This window comes from Panthera tigris, chromosome A2 (assembly GCF_018350195.1).
Source record: "Panthera tigris isolate Pti1 chromosome A2, P.tigris_Pti1_mat1.1, whole genome shotgun sequence".
NCBI lineage: Eukaryota > Metazoa > Chordata > Mammalia > Carnivora > Felidae > Panthera > Panthera tigris.
The window spans coordinates 41,430,751-41,445,350 of NC_056661.1; the positions used below are offsets into that span (position 1 = coordinate 41,430,751).

The window sequence follows — 14,600 nt, forward strand, 5'->3', positions numbered from 1 at the left end:
TACAGTATCTCTATCTAAAATAGCATCCGATATTGCATATCTAATCATGGGGTTCTGTCATCTAACATTGTCTGAACTGAAAGTGTCAGCTGATGTTCAAAGGAAGCAACATGCAGAAGTGAACATAAATTTTACCTGCAGATCTCATTCATGAGGGATAAAAAAAGCACATGACAAGCTAGGGCTCACTGACAAAACAAGAACAAAGAGCCTGCTATTTCTCAAACTAAAATATTCCGCAGTTTTTTAGTTAGGGTTTTGCTTTGAAAGCAATACGGATGCAAACTGGTCCCTGTGAATGGACATTTTTTGTCCAAGTTTTGAATTTACACAAGTAGGGACAGGGTTGGGGTGTCGGTAAGGCTCGGAAAGAATGCATAGTCAATGGAAGGTTGCCCTGGAAAGTGAGGGAAGGGATCCTCAAGGAATACCCTTGCAGGCTTTTTCACTGCTGGAGTGTCTCAAAGACATAGCATGCAAAAAGAAAAGTTTTAAAACTTGGAGGAAACAAAAGATAGAAAATGTGGGAGAACTGGACACTACATAGTTGACGTGAGAATTATAGAAAAACATGTTAAAAAAAACCAAAACCTTGCACAGTGCCTGCCAATAAGGACGGCCAAGTAGCTATGGTCCATATTTTTATGCAAGCTCAAAGACACGGACTGGCAACTGGTAATAGTGAGGAAATAGTCTATTTCCACACTGATGAGTATTTCCATCTAATCAAACTCATATAATGATTAGCAAGATGGTACAAATATAGTATAAAGGAAATGCACATCAGTGTAAGGAACCAATCTCCCAAACACTCAGCAGTAGGTAAGATGAATCAGCAAGTACTTGAAGCAATAAACATTAGTACGTGTTCACAATTCATCCCAGGAAAACAATGTACAGTTTTGTTTTGTTTTGTTTACGTGTTTATTTTGAGAGACAGCGTGCACACATGTGAGAGTGGGGGAAGGGCAGAGAGAGATGGAGACAATCTCAACGTGGGGTTGAAACCTATAGAGACAGACGTGTAACTGACTGAACTACCCAGGCACCCCAGCAATGCACAGTTTTTAAGAAGGAAAGACAAAAGAAATAAATACAGAAGCCAGGACTACGACTTACCAATTATCAATCCCATTGAATAACAAATGGGATTCTGATCCCCTAAGCCACTTGGCACACTAAGGCAATTCCTGCACAGGTAATACTAATTAAGTCTGAAGTTTTTTGACTCAGGAACAGCTCTGTATTCAAAGAACCACTTTGCTTTCGGTAGCCCAACCTCCCTGGGACACTTCAGTTTCTGTCCATTCTCTTAAGGCTATTCACCTTAAGCGTAGCTGGAGAAAATGGCAAATGCATGTAAATGGTTTTAATAGGCAACTCATTCCAATGTGTACCTGGGCTGTCATGTCTTCCAAACACTGATCAGTATCAATATTCTCCCTTACCCAGTATCAAGGAGAAACCATTTGGTTCTTTTCTCTGAAAGGATCTACAATACACCATACTCAAAAAAGGCTTACTGCAGGTGAAAGCTTCACAGGGGAAAATTCAGACAACCTAGATCAAGAACCCATTGGACCAGTAATTGGTCATGTGACTGGGGATAAGGGCCCCAAATGTTCTAATCCACACTGTTCTCTTTTACAAGATGGGCATAGCCTGGAATATATGAGTGTATGTGCAAAAATACATGTATGTGTATGTATGCAAATAAATCCATTTTATCAAAGATTACTGTTATCAATGTCTTTTCTTCCTTCTTGCCAAGTATTTCTTCCTTAAAGGTTTGCGCTCTGGTAATTCAGGGCTTCCCGTTCACAAGAAAAAGCAGCTTTTCTGCAGGTTCCATCTCCTTCCACCTCCTTTTTCCTGAAATAACTCCTCAGTTTCCACCTTACCCTGTTGACTTGAAAGTCCTTCCACAGCTGTATTCTGTCTTTCCTTACTCCTCACACTTGCCCTTGGGGTTGGTCTGACTCTCCATCCATCATCCTTAGACAGTCTCACCAGTTGCTATCCCAATCAACACCCCTCACCATCTGAATCTCCTGCTGGGATACCACGTGCCCACCCCTCCCCCACCCCCACACACTGGGATCTCATCTTGTGACTTGCAGCTCATACCACCCTGACAATCTTTGAGCATCTCAAAGAACATACTGAGTACTGAACATACTCAGTATGTTCAAAACACATCCAAATCCCTGACTCCTTCTGTGTTTATTATTTCTTTTAAGTGTCTCATTGTCTTCCCACTCAATTTGGAAACCTCAAGAGTCCCCTTCCACTATCTTTTCTCTTTCACCAGGTAGAACTATCCAATTGTTCATCATACCCCTTCAATTCTGACTGTAATTTCTCTCATCTCTAGTCTTTACTTTGTGATTCCAACTACCCTGGTTTGGGTATGAGTTATCTCTCACTTCATGTACTACAATAACCCACAGGCAGATCTTTCCTTTTTGTTTTTCTTCCTTCCAGTGCATCCTACAAACATCCTTTGGAGACACTGGTCTCACAGCAAAGCTAAGATGGCATCATTTCTTGCTTAACAATTTCTAGCCCCAACCTCATTTTTTCCCTACCACTTCTCAATTGTGCTAAGGGCACAGACTCTACATCTAATTTATAATGGAAATATGACTATACTTGATAATGTATTCTATAAGTGAAATTTGCTAAGGGAGTAGAACTTCAATGTTCTCACACACAAAAAAATGAGACATAAAATTTACATTGTCTAGAAATAAACAGGAAATTGAAACAGGTAAAATTAATTTTAATCACATTTTATATATAGCCCAATATTATCAAATATATTTCAACATTTAAATCAATATAAATATTGTTAATCGGATATCATCTATTCTTTTTTTCAAAATATGTCTTTAAAATCCAGTATTTCACACTTAAATCTTAGTTTGGGGCACCTGGGTGGCTCAGTTGGTTAAGCGTCCGACGTTTGGTTTCGTCTCAGGTCATGATCTCAGGGTTCATGGGTTCAAGCCCCACACTGGGCTCTGTGCTAACAGTGAGAAGCCTCCTTGGGATTCTCTCTCTCCCCCTCTCTGTGCCCCTCCACCCCAATCTCTCTCTCAAAATAAATAAACAAAAACTTAAAAAAAAAACAACCCACAAATCTCAGTTTGGATTAGCCATAATTCAAGTGCCCGATAGTTGCACATGACTCTGCACAGCACGGCATAGATCTATAGAAACACGGCTTGGGTTTGAAATGTGGCTACACTTAATAATGGAATGTGACTTTAGGCAAGGTAGTAATCTCTCTGTACCTCGGTTTCCTTCTATAAAGTAATAATATTTGTAATAATACCTAGCTCAAAGGATCACTGCAATAATTAAATACAAACAGACTGCTTAAGCTGGGGTTGACACGCAAGAACATTTCAATATACATTGATTGTCATTATTATCAAAGCTATTACATACTTGCCATGTATGACCGGGATCCAATGCTATGTTACACTTTTCTCCAGACTTAAATAATCTTTCCTACCCGTTATGGGCTGAATGTTTGTGTCCTCCCCAAAATTCATATGTTGAAGCCCTATTCCCCGATATGACAAGGCCTTGGGAGGTAATGAAGATTACATGAAGCCACGAGGACAGGGCACTCATGATAAGATTAGTGTCCTTATAAGAAGAGACCAGAGAGCTTAATCTCTCTATCTCCCTACCATGTAAGGACCTAGCAAGAAGATAGCTGTCAGCAAACTAGGAAGAGTGAGCTCACCAGCAGTGGATCAACTGGCACCTTGCCCTTGGATGTCCCAGCCTGCAGAATTATGAGAAATAAATTTCTGTTGTTTAAGTCACCCAGTCTATGCAGTTTCAACATACTAAGTTAGACATTGCCCCATTCTCTTACATCATGTCCAACTGTAACATAATGGTTATATCCATGGGCTGTGGAGTAAGGGCTGTCTTCCAGACTGGTTTTCAAATGCCAGCTCAAACCCTTGTTAGGTATGTGAATTTTAGAAAATTCCTTAACTTGTCAGAGCCATTGGTCCCTCATTCATAAAATAGTGATAACAATAGTACTAGGCACAGAGGTTGCTGAAGGAATTAAACAATATAATCCACTCAAGGCCCTTAGCTCAATGCTTGGTACAACGTGCTCAATGCATGTTCATTCTCAATATTATTATTTTAAGATCCATCTCAAACAGTCTTCCCCATGAATATTTTTCCTTCTTCGTTTCTCTAAGTTCTCTCTTCTTAGAACTTCCATTCCAGTCTCTTTTTCCAGCACTTTTCTTAAATAGGGTCTTAAATCTTTAGCATTTTTCTTCTCTCACTGTTTACATGTGCCTCCTTTCCTTCCTAGAGGCAATAACCCAATCCATCTTACCTTCCTCTATACCACTTATCACAATGCCTTACACAAAACACTCAGGAAATGCCCGCTAAATGGCCGTTCAAAAAGGTAATCTGGGCTGCAAGGTGTGGGATGTGCCAGAGAAAGGAAGGGAAAGAAGGCAAAGAGATGAGTAGCAAGGCCAAGGTGATAGTTCGGGTGAAAGATTATAAAGACAGGGGTTGACCATGAAAAACTGTACTGGAAATGGTGAAAATTAGGAAGAGTGACAAGGAAGTGTAATTCAGGGGCACCCTCTATCATAGCATAGACACTGCCTTCTCTTTGCTTATAGATATATTTGTAAGATAAATATTTCTGACCAGAATATCAAGATTTTCCCTTTGTTGTGCCTTGTATAAATGCATGCATGTACATGTGTATGTTTGTGCATGCGTGTGTTTGTTTTATACTCAAAGTTCACCATCATTCATGAGTTAAGACTGTACTCCTACATAGGAGCCCAATCCATCTAGCTCTGCTCATATATCTCATGCAAAGACAAAATACGCACAAGGGTACTTAAAAACACTTTTATGTGATGAGTACTTTAAGACAGTTTATCACTTAGGCAACAGTCAATTAAATTGGTTAGCACTGCATTTCTAGGAGTCAGTGAACTAATCAACAGATGCATTTGAGACAACAGCCACTTTAAGAGCTAAATAAAATTGTGGGTTTTATTTAATCTTATGTGTTTACTGAACTCTAATAGCATTTCCAATACACATTATTTTTTAAGTCCCCCAAACTCTTTCTTACTCACCATCAAGCTTACAAAAATCTAATAGGTGGAATTATCAATGATCACGGTTATAAGAACAAAATACACCAACAATGCCTGCCTTGTTTTTCTCCAGATTTCCACATTCAAACTCTGATAGACTGTCAAGATGTAAATGGGATAAATGAAAAGCAATTCAAGATTTAGGGTGCTGCAACTGAGAGGGATGATTTGAAATAAGTTTATCGGTGAAAACAGGGAGGATGTCAAGATTTATAAGCAGAGATCAGCAACATCTCCATTTCACCAGTATCAGTGCCATCATATCATACTACACTGCACACAAACACAGCAGAAGAAATGACAGTCATTTGAGATTATGGCAACAGTTTACTTGAAGTGCCACATCCAACACCAAACTCGTTTTCTCAGTGATTACAAGTGTGGCATCATTAAACCAAATGAAAAATATTTCAGGGGGGACTTAACAAGTTTATTTTGCTTTTAAAGCTTTCCTTAACCACGATTGGGATGAAAGACTGGCACAGAAAGTGATTCACATTAAGGTGACAAAGAACAGGATGGCATGTGTGATTGGGGCACATGAAGACATTGTATCCTTTACCCACAAACTATTGGAGAGCGTATGATTTTCAAACGCAGCCCAAACGTACGGCTGTTGTTTGTAGATGCTGTCCATTACTAAATCTGTACTGTTAAAGGAAGCCAAGGCTCATGTTTAGTGATCATACATTTCATCTTAATTACAGTATCAACAGTTTTTAAGAAATTATTTAATCAGGGCGCCTGGATAGCTCAGTTGGTTAAACATCCAACTGTCGATTTTGGCTCAGGTCATGACCCCAGGGTCATGGGATCAAGCCCCATATCAGGCTCTGCAATGAGCATGGAGCCTGCTTAAGATTTTCTCTCTCTCCCTCTGCCCCTCTCCCCAGCTCATGAACTCTCTCTCTAAAATAAAAAAATAAATAAAATCAATTATTTAATCAAGATGATCTAAATCATCTCATAAAGCATGATCTATGTTCTCAGTTATAACAGATTTCGGGATGCAATGAGAAACATATGCTATCTTCATAGGTCTTGGAAGAGGCAAACGAAGTTCAGGGGTTAATGTAGCTCTGCAGAATAAAGACTGGGCCAGGTTGGGGAGGGCACATGTGTTGGAGGAGGGCATTTACTGCTTTTTATGCTGTTTAAGCCAGGGTGGGGCCATGGAAGGATAGTATCACTGAAGAGCTGGTTCTTTCTGCTATGTTTGATCTGTATGCACAGAATCAGCTTTTCCCTCAGGCTTTTTTTTTGTCCCCCCACCCCACCCCCCCCCCGCCCCCGCCAGTGATTGCAGGATGGCCACCTACGGCAATCAGGATTTCAGGATTCCTCACTTGGACACACTAGGATATAGGGCACTTTCCACAAAGTGCGAACATAAAATCTTATGGTAAAAAAACTGCCATGAGCTCAGTAGCTTAGGCTAATCATTGGGGCAAATGAGACAGGTCCATCTTGGAGCTTTGCAGGGTATCAATCTCTTCCAAGTCTCATGGCTGTTTCATGATTGCAGAACAGAGTAGACGTTGGAGACACTACCACAATATCCATGAAAAGAAGGTCAAGGACACCTGAAGATCATCCTCTCTTCTTAGATTATTGGCTACTTACTTTCACAACTCATTTCTAGGTATTACACAGTATTAGTAGATCCCAATGTATTGGTTGTTCACTAAAATTTTAAAAGAACAATTTGATGAAATAAGAATAACTTCGAACTTTTACAGAAATACAGTATTTTCCATGGTGGTGTTTTAACTAGGCATCGACAATGATTTTAGTTACCCAAGGAAATTCCTCTTTCCAAAAGACATATTTACTTAGCTAGTCCCACTAGGAAATTAAAACTAAAACCACAACAGAATATAGACTGTGAAGTCTAGAATTTCCAAATGCATTCATTAAGGACTTGTCTACATTCACCAAGCTACGACACTTGAAATCTGAACTCAACCTATAAAGGATTCAGTATTTGTAGGCAAAACACTCTCAGGAAGTATTTACAACTTTTCATACGAAATCAACAAATCCCAATTCCTTAATTCATTTGGTTTCCTGTTGGGCTAGTTACATGGTAAAAACAGTTGCAAAATGGTCAGGTTTCTATTTCATAAATGTCTAGAGTTGTGCTGTTCAAAATAATATAATGGAAACCACACATATTTTAAATTTCCTAGGAGCCACATTTAAAAAGGTTAAAAGAAACAAGTGAAATTTTAATATTTTTACTTTATGAAATATATCTAAAATATTATCATCTCAACCTCTAATCAGTATAAAACTACTGAGATGTTTTTAAATCTTAAAAGTTTTGGTACCAAGGTAGGAAAATTCGTGTGCCCATTTTGTGCTTACAGTACATCTCAATATGGACTAGTCACATGTGGCTAGTGGCTTCCACATTGGACAGTGAACATCTAGAGTTTCTCCTATAGTTAAGCAATTAACTAATAAGTAATTCAGTAGTGAGACAACAATCTCCTTGAGCTCTTGAGGATTCCTACTCCACGGCCTATACCCTGACTTTATTCCAGAAAATAAATTATTGAAATAGTAAATACTAGTGATTAAGGGACTACACTTTGGTTTCAAAGACAATAAAAATCTTGATATAACCACACAGATTAGGAAAGTTACTTAAAAACTTAGAGACTGTTCTCCTTGTCTCTAAGATAGAAATAATATCTATCTCATTGTATTTTTGTAAATTAGATGAGCTAAGTAAAGCACCTCAATGAATGAGGTTCCATTTATTAATATTGTTAGTATTACTGGGGTACCTGGGTGGCTCAGTCAGTTAAGCATTGGACTTTGGCTCAGGTCATGATCTTGTGGTTCGTGAGTTTGAGCCCTGGGCTGACAGCTCAGAGTCTGGAGCCTGCTTCAGATTCTGTGTTCACCCTCTTTCTCTCTGCCCTTCCCCCTCCTGCTCTTTGTCTCTCTCTCTGTCAAAAATAAACATTAAAAAATTGTTAGTATTATTAACTTTGCTGTCATTACTATTTTTTCTTCACCCTCATGTTCCTTCCTTTTCTGGCTTCTTCTCAAAATGCTGGAGGGTTCTCTTTTGTCTTTCGTTTCTACTTAGGTCTCTGGCTCTTAAACATTTTTGACAGCAACTCAGTAAGAAATATATGTAACATGAGGACTCAACACACATATATTAAAAGGAAGGCACCAGGAGGACTGGGGTATTGTTGGTTTTGTTTCACTGCTGTATTCCAAATGTCTGGAAGTGTTCAGCAGAAAATATTTACTGAATGACCAGTGCATGCTGATATATTCTACTCCATCCCTTTTTAATTCTAATTTACCTACTTTAATAAAAAACAGTGGTCATGATCCATTACATTGACTTTTTTTACCCACTATTTAGTGGAAAACTGTTACCTGTGCTTTGGGCTGGGTCTTCATTCCTTCCATGAGGCACACTTCTGGATATGGACAGAGATAATTTGCTCTAAACACAAGGTGACAGAGAGCCTTCGAGTCCATCCTTGACTCATCCTTTTCTCTCATACCCACATCTATTTTGCGAGCAAATCTTTATGATTCTACCTCCAAAATACACCCCAAATTTGACCAGCTGCTATCAGCCTGGAGTCAGCCACCATCACCCCCTGCCTGATTATTACATTAACTTGTAACTAGTGTCTCTGCTCCTCTACAATTAATCCACAACACAGCATCTAGCAAGGTCCTTTTAAAAGATAAGTCAGATCACATCATTTCTCTGCTCAAACACACTGTGTCTACTAGGGGCCATTTAGGGCAAAAGCTCTAAATATTGTCATTTACTCATTCTCAGCCATTGCTTTATTTTCTGCTGCATCCATTGCCACAGGACCCCTTGGCTCTCACCTACTGCTTCTCTCTTGGTTTGACCATGCCAGCTTTCCCGTTGCTTCTAGAACACCCAGCTTGTCATATGTTAGAACCTTTGCATGGGCTATTGACTCTGCCTGGAGCTTTCTTCTCTAAATATCTACAAGGTCAACTTGTTCACCTATATGTCTTTGTTCAAATATCACCTTCTCGAGGAGGACTGATCTTATTTAAAATGGCAACCCACATCTCAATCTCCCACACTCACAATATTTTGTTTTTCTTCCCCAGTGCACTAGCATCTTCTAATTCAATGGCATTTTCCCCGTCACATGCCAGAATGTAAGCACCAAGGACAAAGAGCTCTGTCCATTTTCCTCACTGAAAACAATATGGGTTGAATAAACAGATGCCAAAAAAGTATTTCTTTAAGAATGAATGAAGCCTATGGGCATCGGGGTGGCTAAGTCCATTACGCATCTTGCCTCTTGATTTTGGCTCAGGTCATGATCTCACAGTTCCAGAGATTGAGCGTCATGTAGGGCTCTGTGTAGAGAGCCTTCTTGGGATTCTTTTTCTCTCTTTTCTGTCTCTGCACCTATCCCACTCATGTGAGCTCCCCCCACACACACTTCTCTCTCTCAAAATAAATAAATAAATTAAAAAAAAAGAATGAATGAAGCTTAGTGGTTTGTTTTTTTTTTGAAGAAGAAGAAAATCAATCAAATTTATTCTAGAATAAAAGTCCTGGCTAGAAATTACTTTTGCCTCTTTGTTGTGGGGGAAACATGCAGAGATAAAACAATAGAAGGAAATGAAAAACTGCACAAAATAATGGATAATGAAAAGCTGAAATATGAGAAGACAGCAAACACGTATTACCAAGCATTTGCTGCATTTATTGGATTTATATCATTGGCTAAACACTACTCTAAGTAAGCAAATTTGCACAGTGGGTTTTTACTTGCCATTGTTACGAGGTAGCCCCTAAATCATGAACAGATTTTTAACTTTAAAACATAGACGATGACCCATACTGGTTAGCAGAATATCACACTCACAAACCAATCTTTTAAAGTAAGCTTTATATAGATCCTAGAGGAGTACTAAAGTAGGTAAAGTATTATATATAATCAACAGTCTTTAGAAAATTGGTAAGAGCCCAATTCTTCTCCATAATTATAAAGATGATCAATTCTTTAAATAACATTCTGTATAAATGTATCATATATCAATTAATATAATTCTTCCTTAAAAATCCTTAAAGCTTTTTATTTTTATTTAATTTTCTTAGGTTTATTTACTTTGGGAGAGAGAGAGGGAGAAAGAGATATCAGGGGAGGAGCAGAAAGAGAGAAAGAGAATCACAAGTAGGTTTCACACGGTCAGCATGGAGCCTAACGTGGGATTTGAACTCGCAAACTGTGAGATGATGATCTGAGTTGAAATCCAGAGTCAGACACAACTGACCGAGCCACCCAGGTGCCTCCCTCTTAAATTTTTTTTATCAACAAACTTTTATCAATATAAAACCTTTTTTATCCAGAGAATCAAGTTGACCTTTAACTTGTTTTATGAAGTCCTAAGATTTTAGCAAAACAGACACTGCTTTTTCTATAAATTTGCAAAAACAAAATTTGTAAAACATTTCTCAAACATGCTGAAACAATACATACAACCTGAACACTATATAAAATTATAACTTAACATTTTACACCACTGATAAACTGATCTCATTTTCTGTTGCTACACTTTCACTTTCTGAGAGTATCTTCTTCTTTTCAATTATTTGGAAAATTAATTGGAAATTAACTGGAAAATTGGGAAATTGGAAAAAATTGGAAAATTTCAAAAAATTGGAAAATTTCGGGGTTGCCCTATGAAAGTTGCTGTGGTGAATAATAATATTGCTGTAGTACAATCTCTTTCAATTTGGTCCCTCTACAACAACAGGACTCAAATTTGAAACTGTGTAAATGAAGAAAAGAATTCAAGAAAAAAAATATTTTAGTCTGGATATCTGTGTTGATCTTTCTCCAATGATCACTTGAAAAGGCAGAAATCTGTAAACAGTTGGTCCTTTGTTCTTCAATGCAGATTAGTAGCAGTCAAAGAAAGTGATTTGGAAGCAAGATTGACGGGCACCTGGGGGGGCTCAGTCGGTTAAGAATCTGACTCTTGATTACAGCTCAGGTCATGATCTCACATTTCGTGAGATGGAGCCCTTATCTGGCTTCTCGCTGACAGTGTGGAGCCTGCTTGGGATTCTCTTTCCCTCTCTCTCTGCTCCACCCATGCTCCTGCTCTCTCTTAATAAATAAACAAGTTTTAAAAACGAAACAAAACAAAAAAACAAGACTGAGACATTAAAAAGGAACACCCACTTTGAAAAACCAAAAACTTTACTTTAAAAGGTAGAGGTTTTAATTTATAATCTCTGATTTATGAATTTTTTTGCCATAGATTTTCATTTAACTATTTGAAGAATGTTTTAAGTCTGACATGAGAGCTCAAAAATCTACTCCAATATATGCATGTCTTCAAGCAACACGTGTTTTATTTGACAATGTATTTGGGGGCGCCTGGGTGGCTCAGTCGGTTGAGCATCCGACTTCAGCTCAGGTCATGATCTCACAGTCTGTGAGTTCAAGCCCGGCATCAGGCTCTGTGGTGACAGCTCAGAGCCTGGAACCTGCTTCAGATTCTGTGTCTCCCTCTCTCTCTGCCCCTCCCCTGCTCATGCTCTGTCTCTCTCTCTGTCTCAAAGATAAATAAAAACATTAAAACAAAAACCAAAAACAATGCATTTGGCCTCATTCCACACCAATTTGTCTTCTTAGAAAGGAAAAATGACAGCGTGCTTTTTTAATTAGTTTCTTTAGGTATCATAAAGAAACTGTGTTGAGGTAGAAAATTGGTTGTCTTCTCAGGAGATGGGTGCTATGCTTTTTAGGGGTAAGAGGTGATGGCCCCTGTAATTTATTTTCAAATGGGTTAGCCAAATAAATAAAGGAAACACACACACACACTTATACACATACGCACAGAATACATTAAAATGGCACAGTATTCAAATACAGAAAATATAAATGGTGCATATGTGTGTATTCATTACACTATTCCTTCAACTTTGTAGGTGCTGGTTAGCACCTTTATAGGTGCAAAGAAGGAAAATGATAAAAGAAACCAAAAAAACTAATTGTGGTATATATACCACTCTATTTTAAAAAATCCTTCTCTAACTTAGAAAATAAAAAAAAAAGGAAAATAAAAAAAAAGGAAAGGTCAAATAATTTACAGTAGATTCTTTTGTATGATAGACATGAGATTATCCATTTTTGTACTTTGTTCTAGATTTTAAATTTCCCCAAAATTAAAAAAAAAGTAGCCTATGTTAATTTTTGATCCCTAAAATAAGTTATTTGCTAAAGTAAAAATCATATTGTTTTTAATATTAGATATGAAAATACTGGCGTTAAAACTTATATTCTCCTTTGTATATGAGAGATTACAAATTTTAGCTCCTTTTGCGAAAAAAGTCATGAATTAACATTCTCAAATTCTGATTAGCTCTTCAATCATACTACTACAGTAGGTCTATATTCTTAGGTGTCATTATATTTGCTATGGGGATAAAATATCTTGCAAAAATGGGGGGGACGGAAAGAGAATCCAATTTTCAGAAGGAATGAAAATTTCCTTCTGGGAAAAATATTTGTTTTCTTTGCTACTGGTGGAGTATTACTTCAACATTTAAAAATTATTTAACATAGGACTCAAGTAGAGTTCCAACCTCAATTTAGAAAATACAGCTTATTGTTACCTCCTAGGCAGCCAATGAATGAAAGCAGGATCAAGTGTTTCCATGACAACATCATCTTTAATTGCCAAAAGCAAGAGTAACTCTTGTCCAGTCTCTGATGAACAGAATGCTTTGTCTTCAGGTAAATCCTTTAATCTGTAAAATATATGTACAAAGAAGTTAGGCTTAAAAAAAAACATACTGCTTTTAAAAACAGATTTTCTTCTTTTCATAAAACTATATTCATCATGGTCACTCAAAATTCTGAAATGAACTGAATCTGTTTTGATACAAAAGAGATGTATGAAGTGTACAGACTTTAAAAACACTTTATATAATGGATATGCAGATAGAAGCAGCTTCACAGAATTATAGATGTTCACAATACTAAAATATTAAATATTAACATATTAAATATTAAAACTTTTGATAGATAATAATTAGAACAAATAACATATTACCCTAAAATTCTAACTTTTCTCATTTTCTCTAATGATAACATTTTGGTGAAACTAAGAGTCAAATCAGCAAACATCTTAAAGCACCATTTGCAGTGTCTCTGAATCCCTAATAAGATATATAAATTATAAATAGCATTATCAATACTCAAATTAAGCCTGTTTTTCAGATACAATTGCAGAAATCCCCTAATTACATATGCTACATAAAACAGATCCAAAAATGTGAACGGTGGAAATTGTTTGGTCTGAGAATCTTGCAAATGAAATGATTTTCTTCTTTCTTGATTTCTCATAAACTTCAATGTGCTGATTGAGAGAAAATAATTATCTGAATACCCTGTGTCACTTTTCAGTGGCCATTTGACACTAGTTAATGTTATGGTTAATGATCAAGTAAGCTAGATATGCACACCTAAAATTGGAGAATCTTTTCTGGACTGCTGACACTCAGCTGGTTCCACACAGGGGAATTAATGACTTTGACTATCATCCACGTTAGGAGAAAAGGTGTACAACTGTGATTCAGCAGCTGCTATGAATTGAGCGATATTACTTGTTGCTGAGCAAGAGAGAAAATGTCAGCTTTCTTAAGACAATGGTGGTTTATCATGGGATCCTGACATGCACTGTGATGTATTCAGTCAGAATGAAGTGTGTCCAAATAATAACAATGCCATGAGTGAAAATGTGATAACCTGTAAGTTACACACTTAAAATAATATATTAAATCAGTCATTCCTCTAGTGGTATTCTTATGCACTTGTAATCTAATATATGTTCTTGGGGGGGATGTAAGTGGTGGAAACACAACAAAAATGCTAGGATTTAAGTATGACTTGATCCATGGGAATATGAAACAGGTGGAATTACAATTGTTCTAAGAACTGCAGGTGAGTAACTTACTGTATCATGGTATCTATGACCATCTCTCACTTGCCCCATTACTACCAACTGCTTGTGTCTTGGGTTCCCCTAATGCAAACATTGCTAAATGAATTCAAGTGCAAGCAGTCTACCTGGGTGGTGAAGGACAAAAAGAGTCAGGGTATGAAGCAATGAGACAGGGGAGGAAGGCAGCCAATAAAGGGTAAGAAATAAAGTCACTGATCCTTGTGTAGGACTAGAGCTTACTCCCACTGGGGAGACTCTGGAGGTCCAGCCCAGGCAGAATAGATGCCACAGAGTCATCCAACAGTTATCGTGGAGTTGCCCAGAGCTATCCTTGCCCAGGGATAAGGGAGCTGGGGTACTTATACACCAGTCCCCATTAGTCACTGTTTGGAGGCTATCCTCAGGGAGTATTAATTACCCAAAACTTCTAATCTCTCC

General features: G+C 37.7%; 1 protein-coding gene across 1 annotated transcript in view; it reads right to left on the reverse strand.

Moving 5' to 3' along the window:
* CNTN3 (contactin 3) overlaps positions 1-14,600 on the reverse strand; it is a 331,683-nt gene that overhangs the window by 233,489 nt on the left and 83,594 nt on the right. Inside the window, exon 2 of the mRNA XM_042977355.1 lies at positions 12,832-12,966. Coding sequence (XP_042833289.1) covers positions 12,832-12,886 — 55 coding nt within the window. The 5' untranslated portion in view covers positions 12,887-12,966. The remainder of the gene's footprint in view (positions 1-12,831; positions 12,967-14,600) is intronic.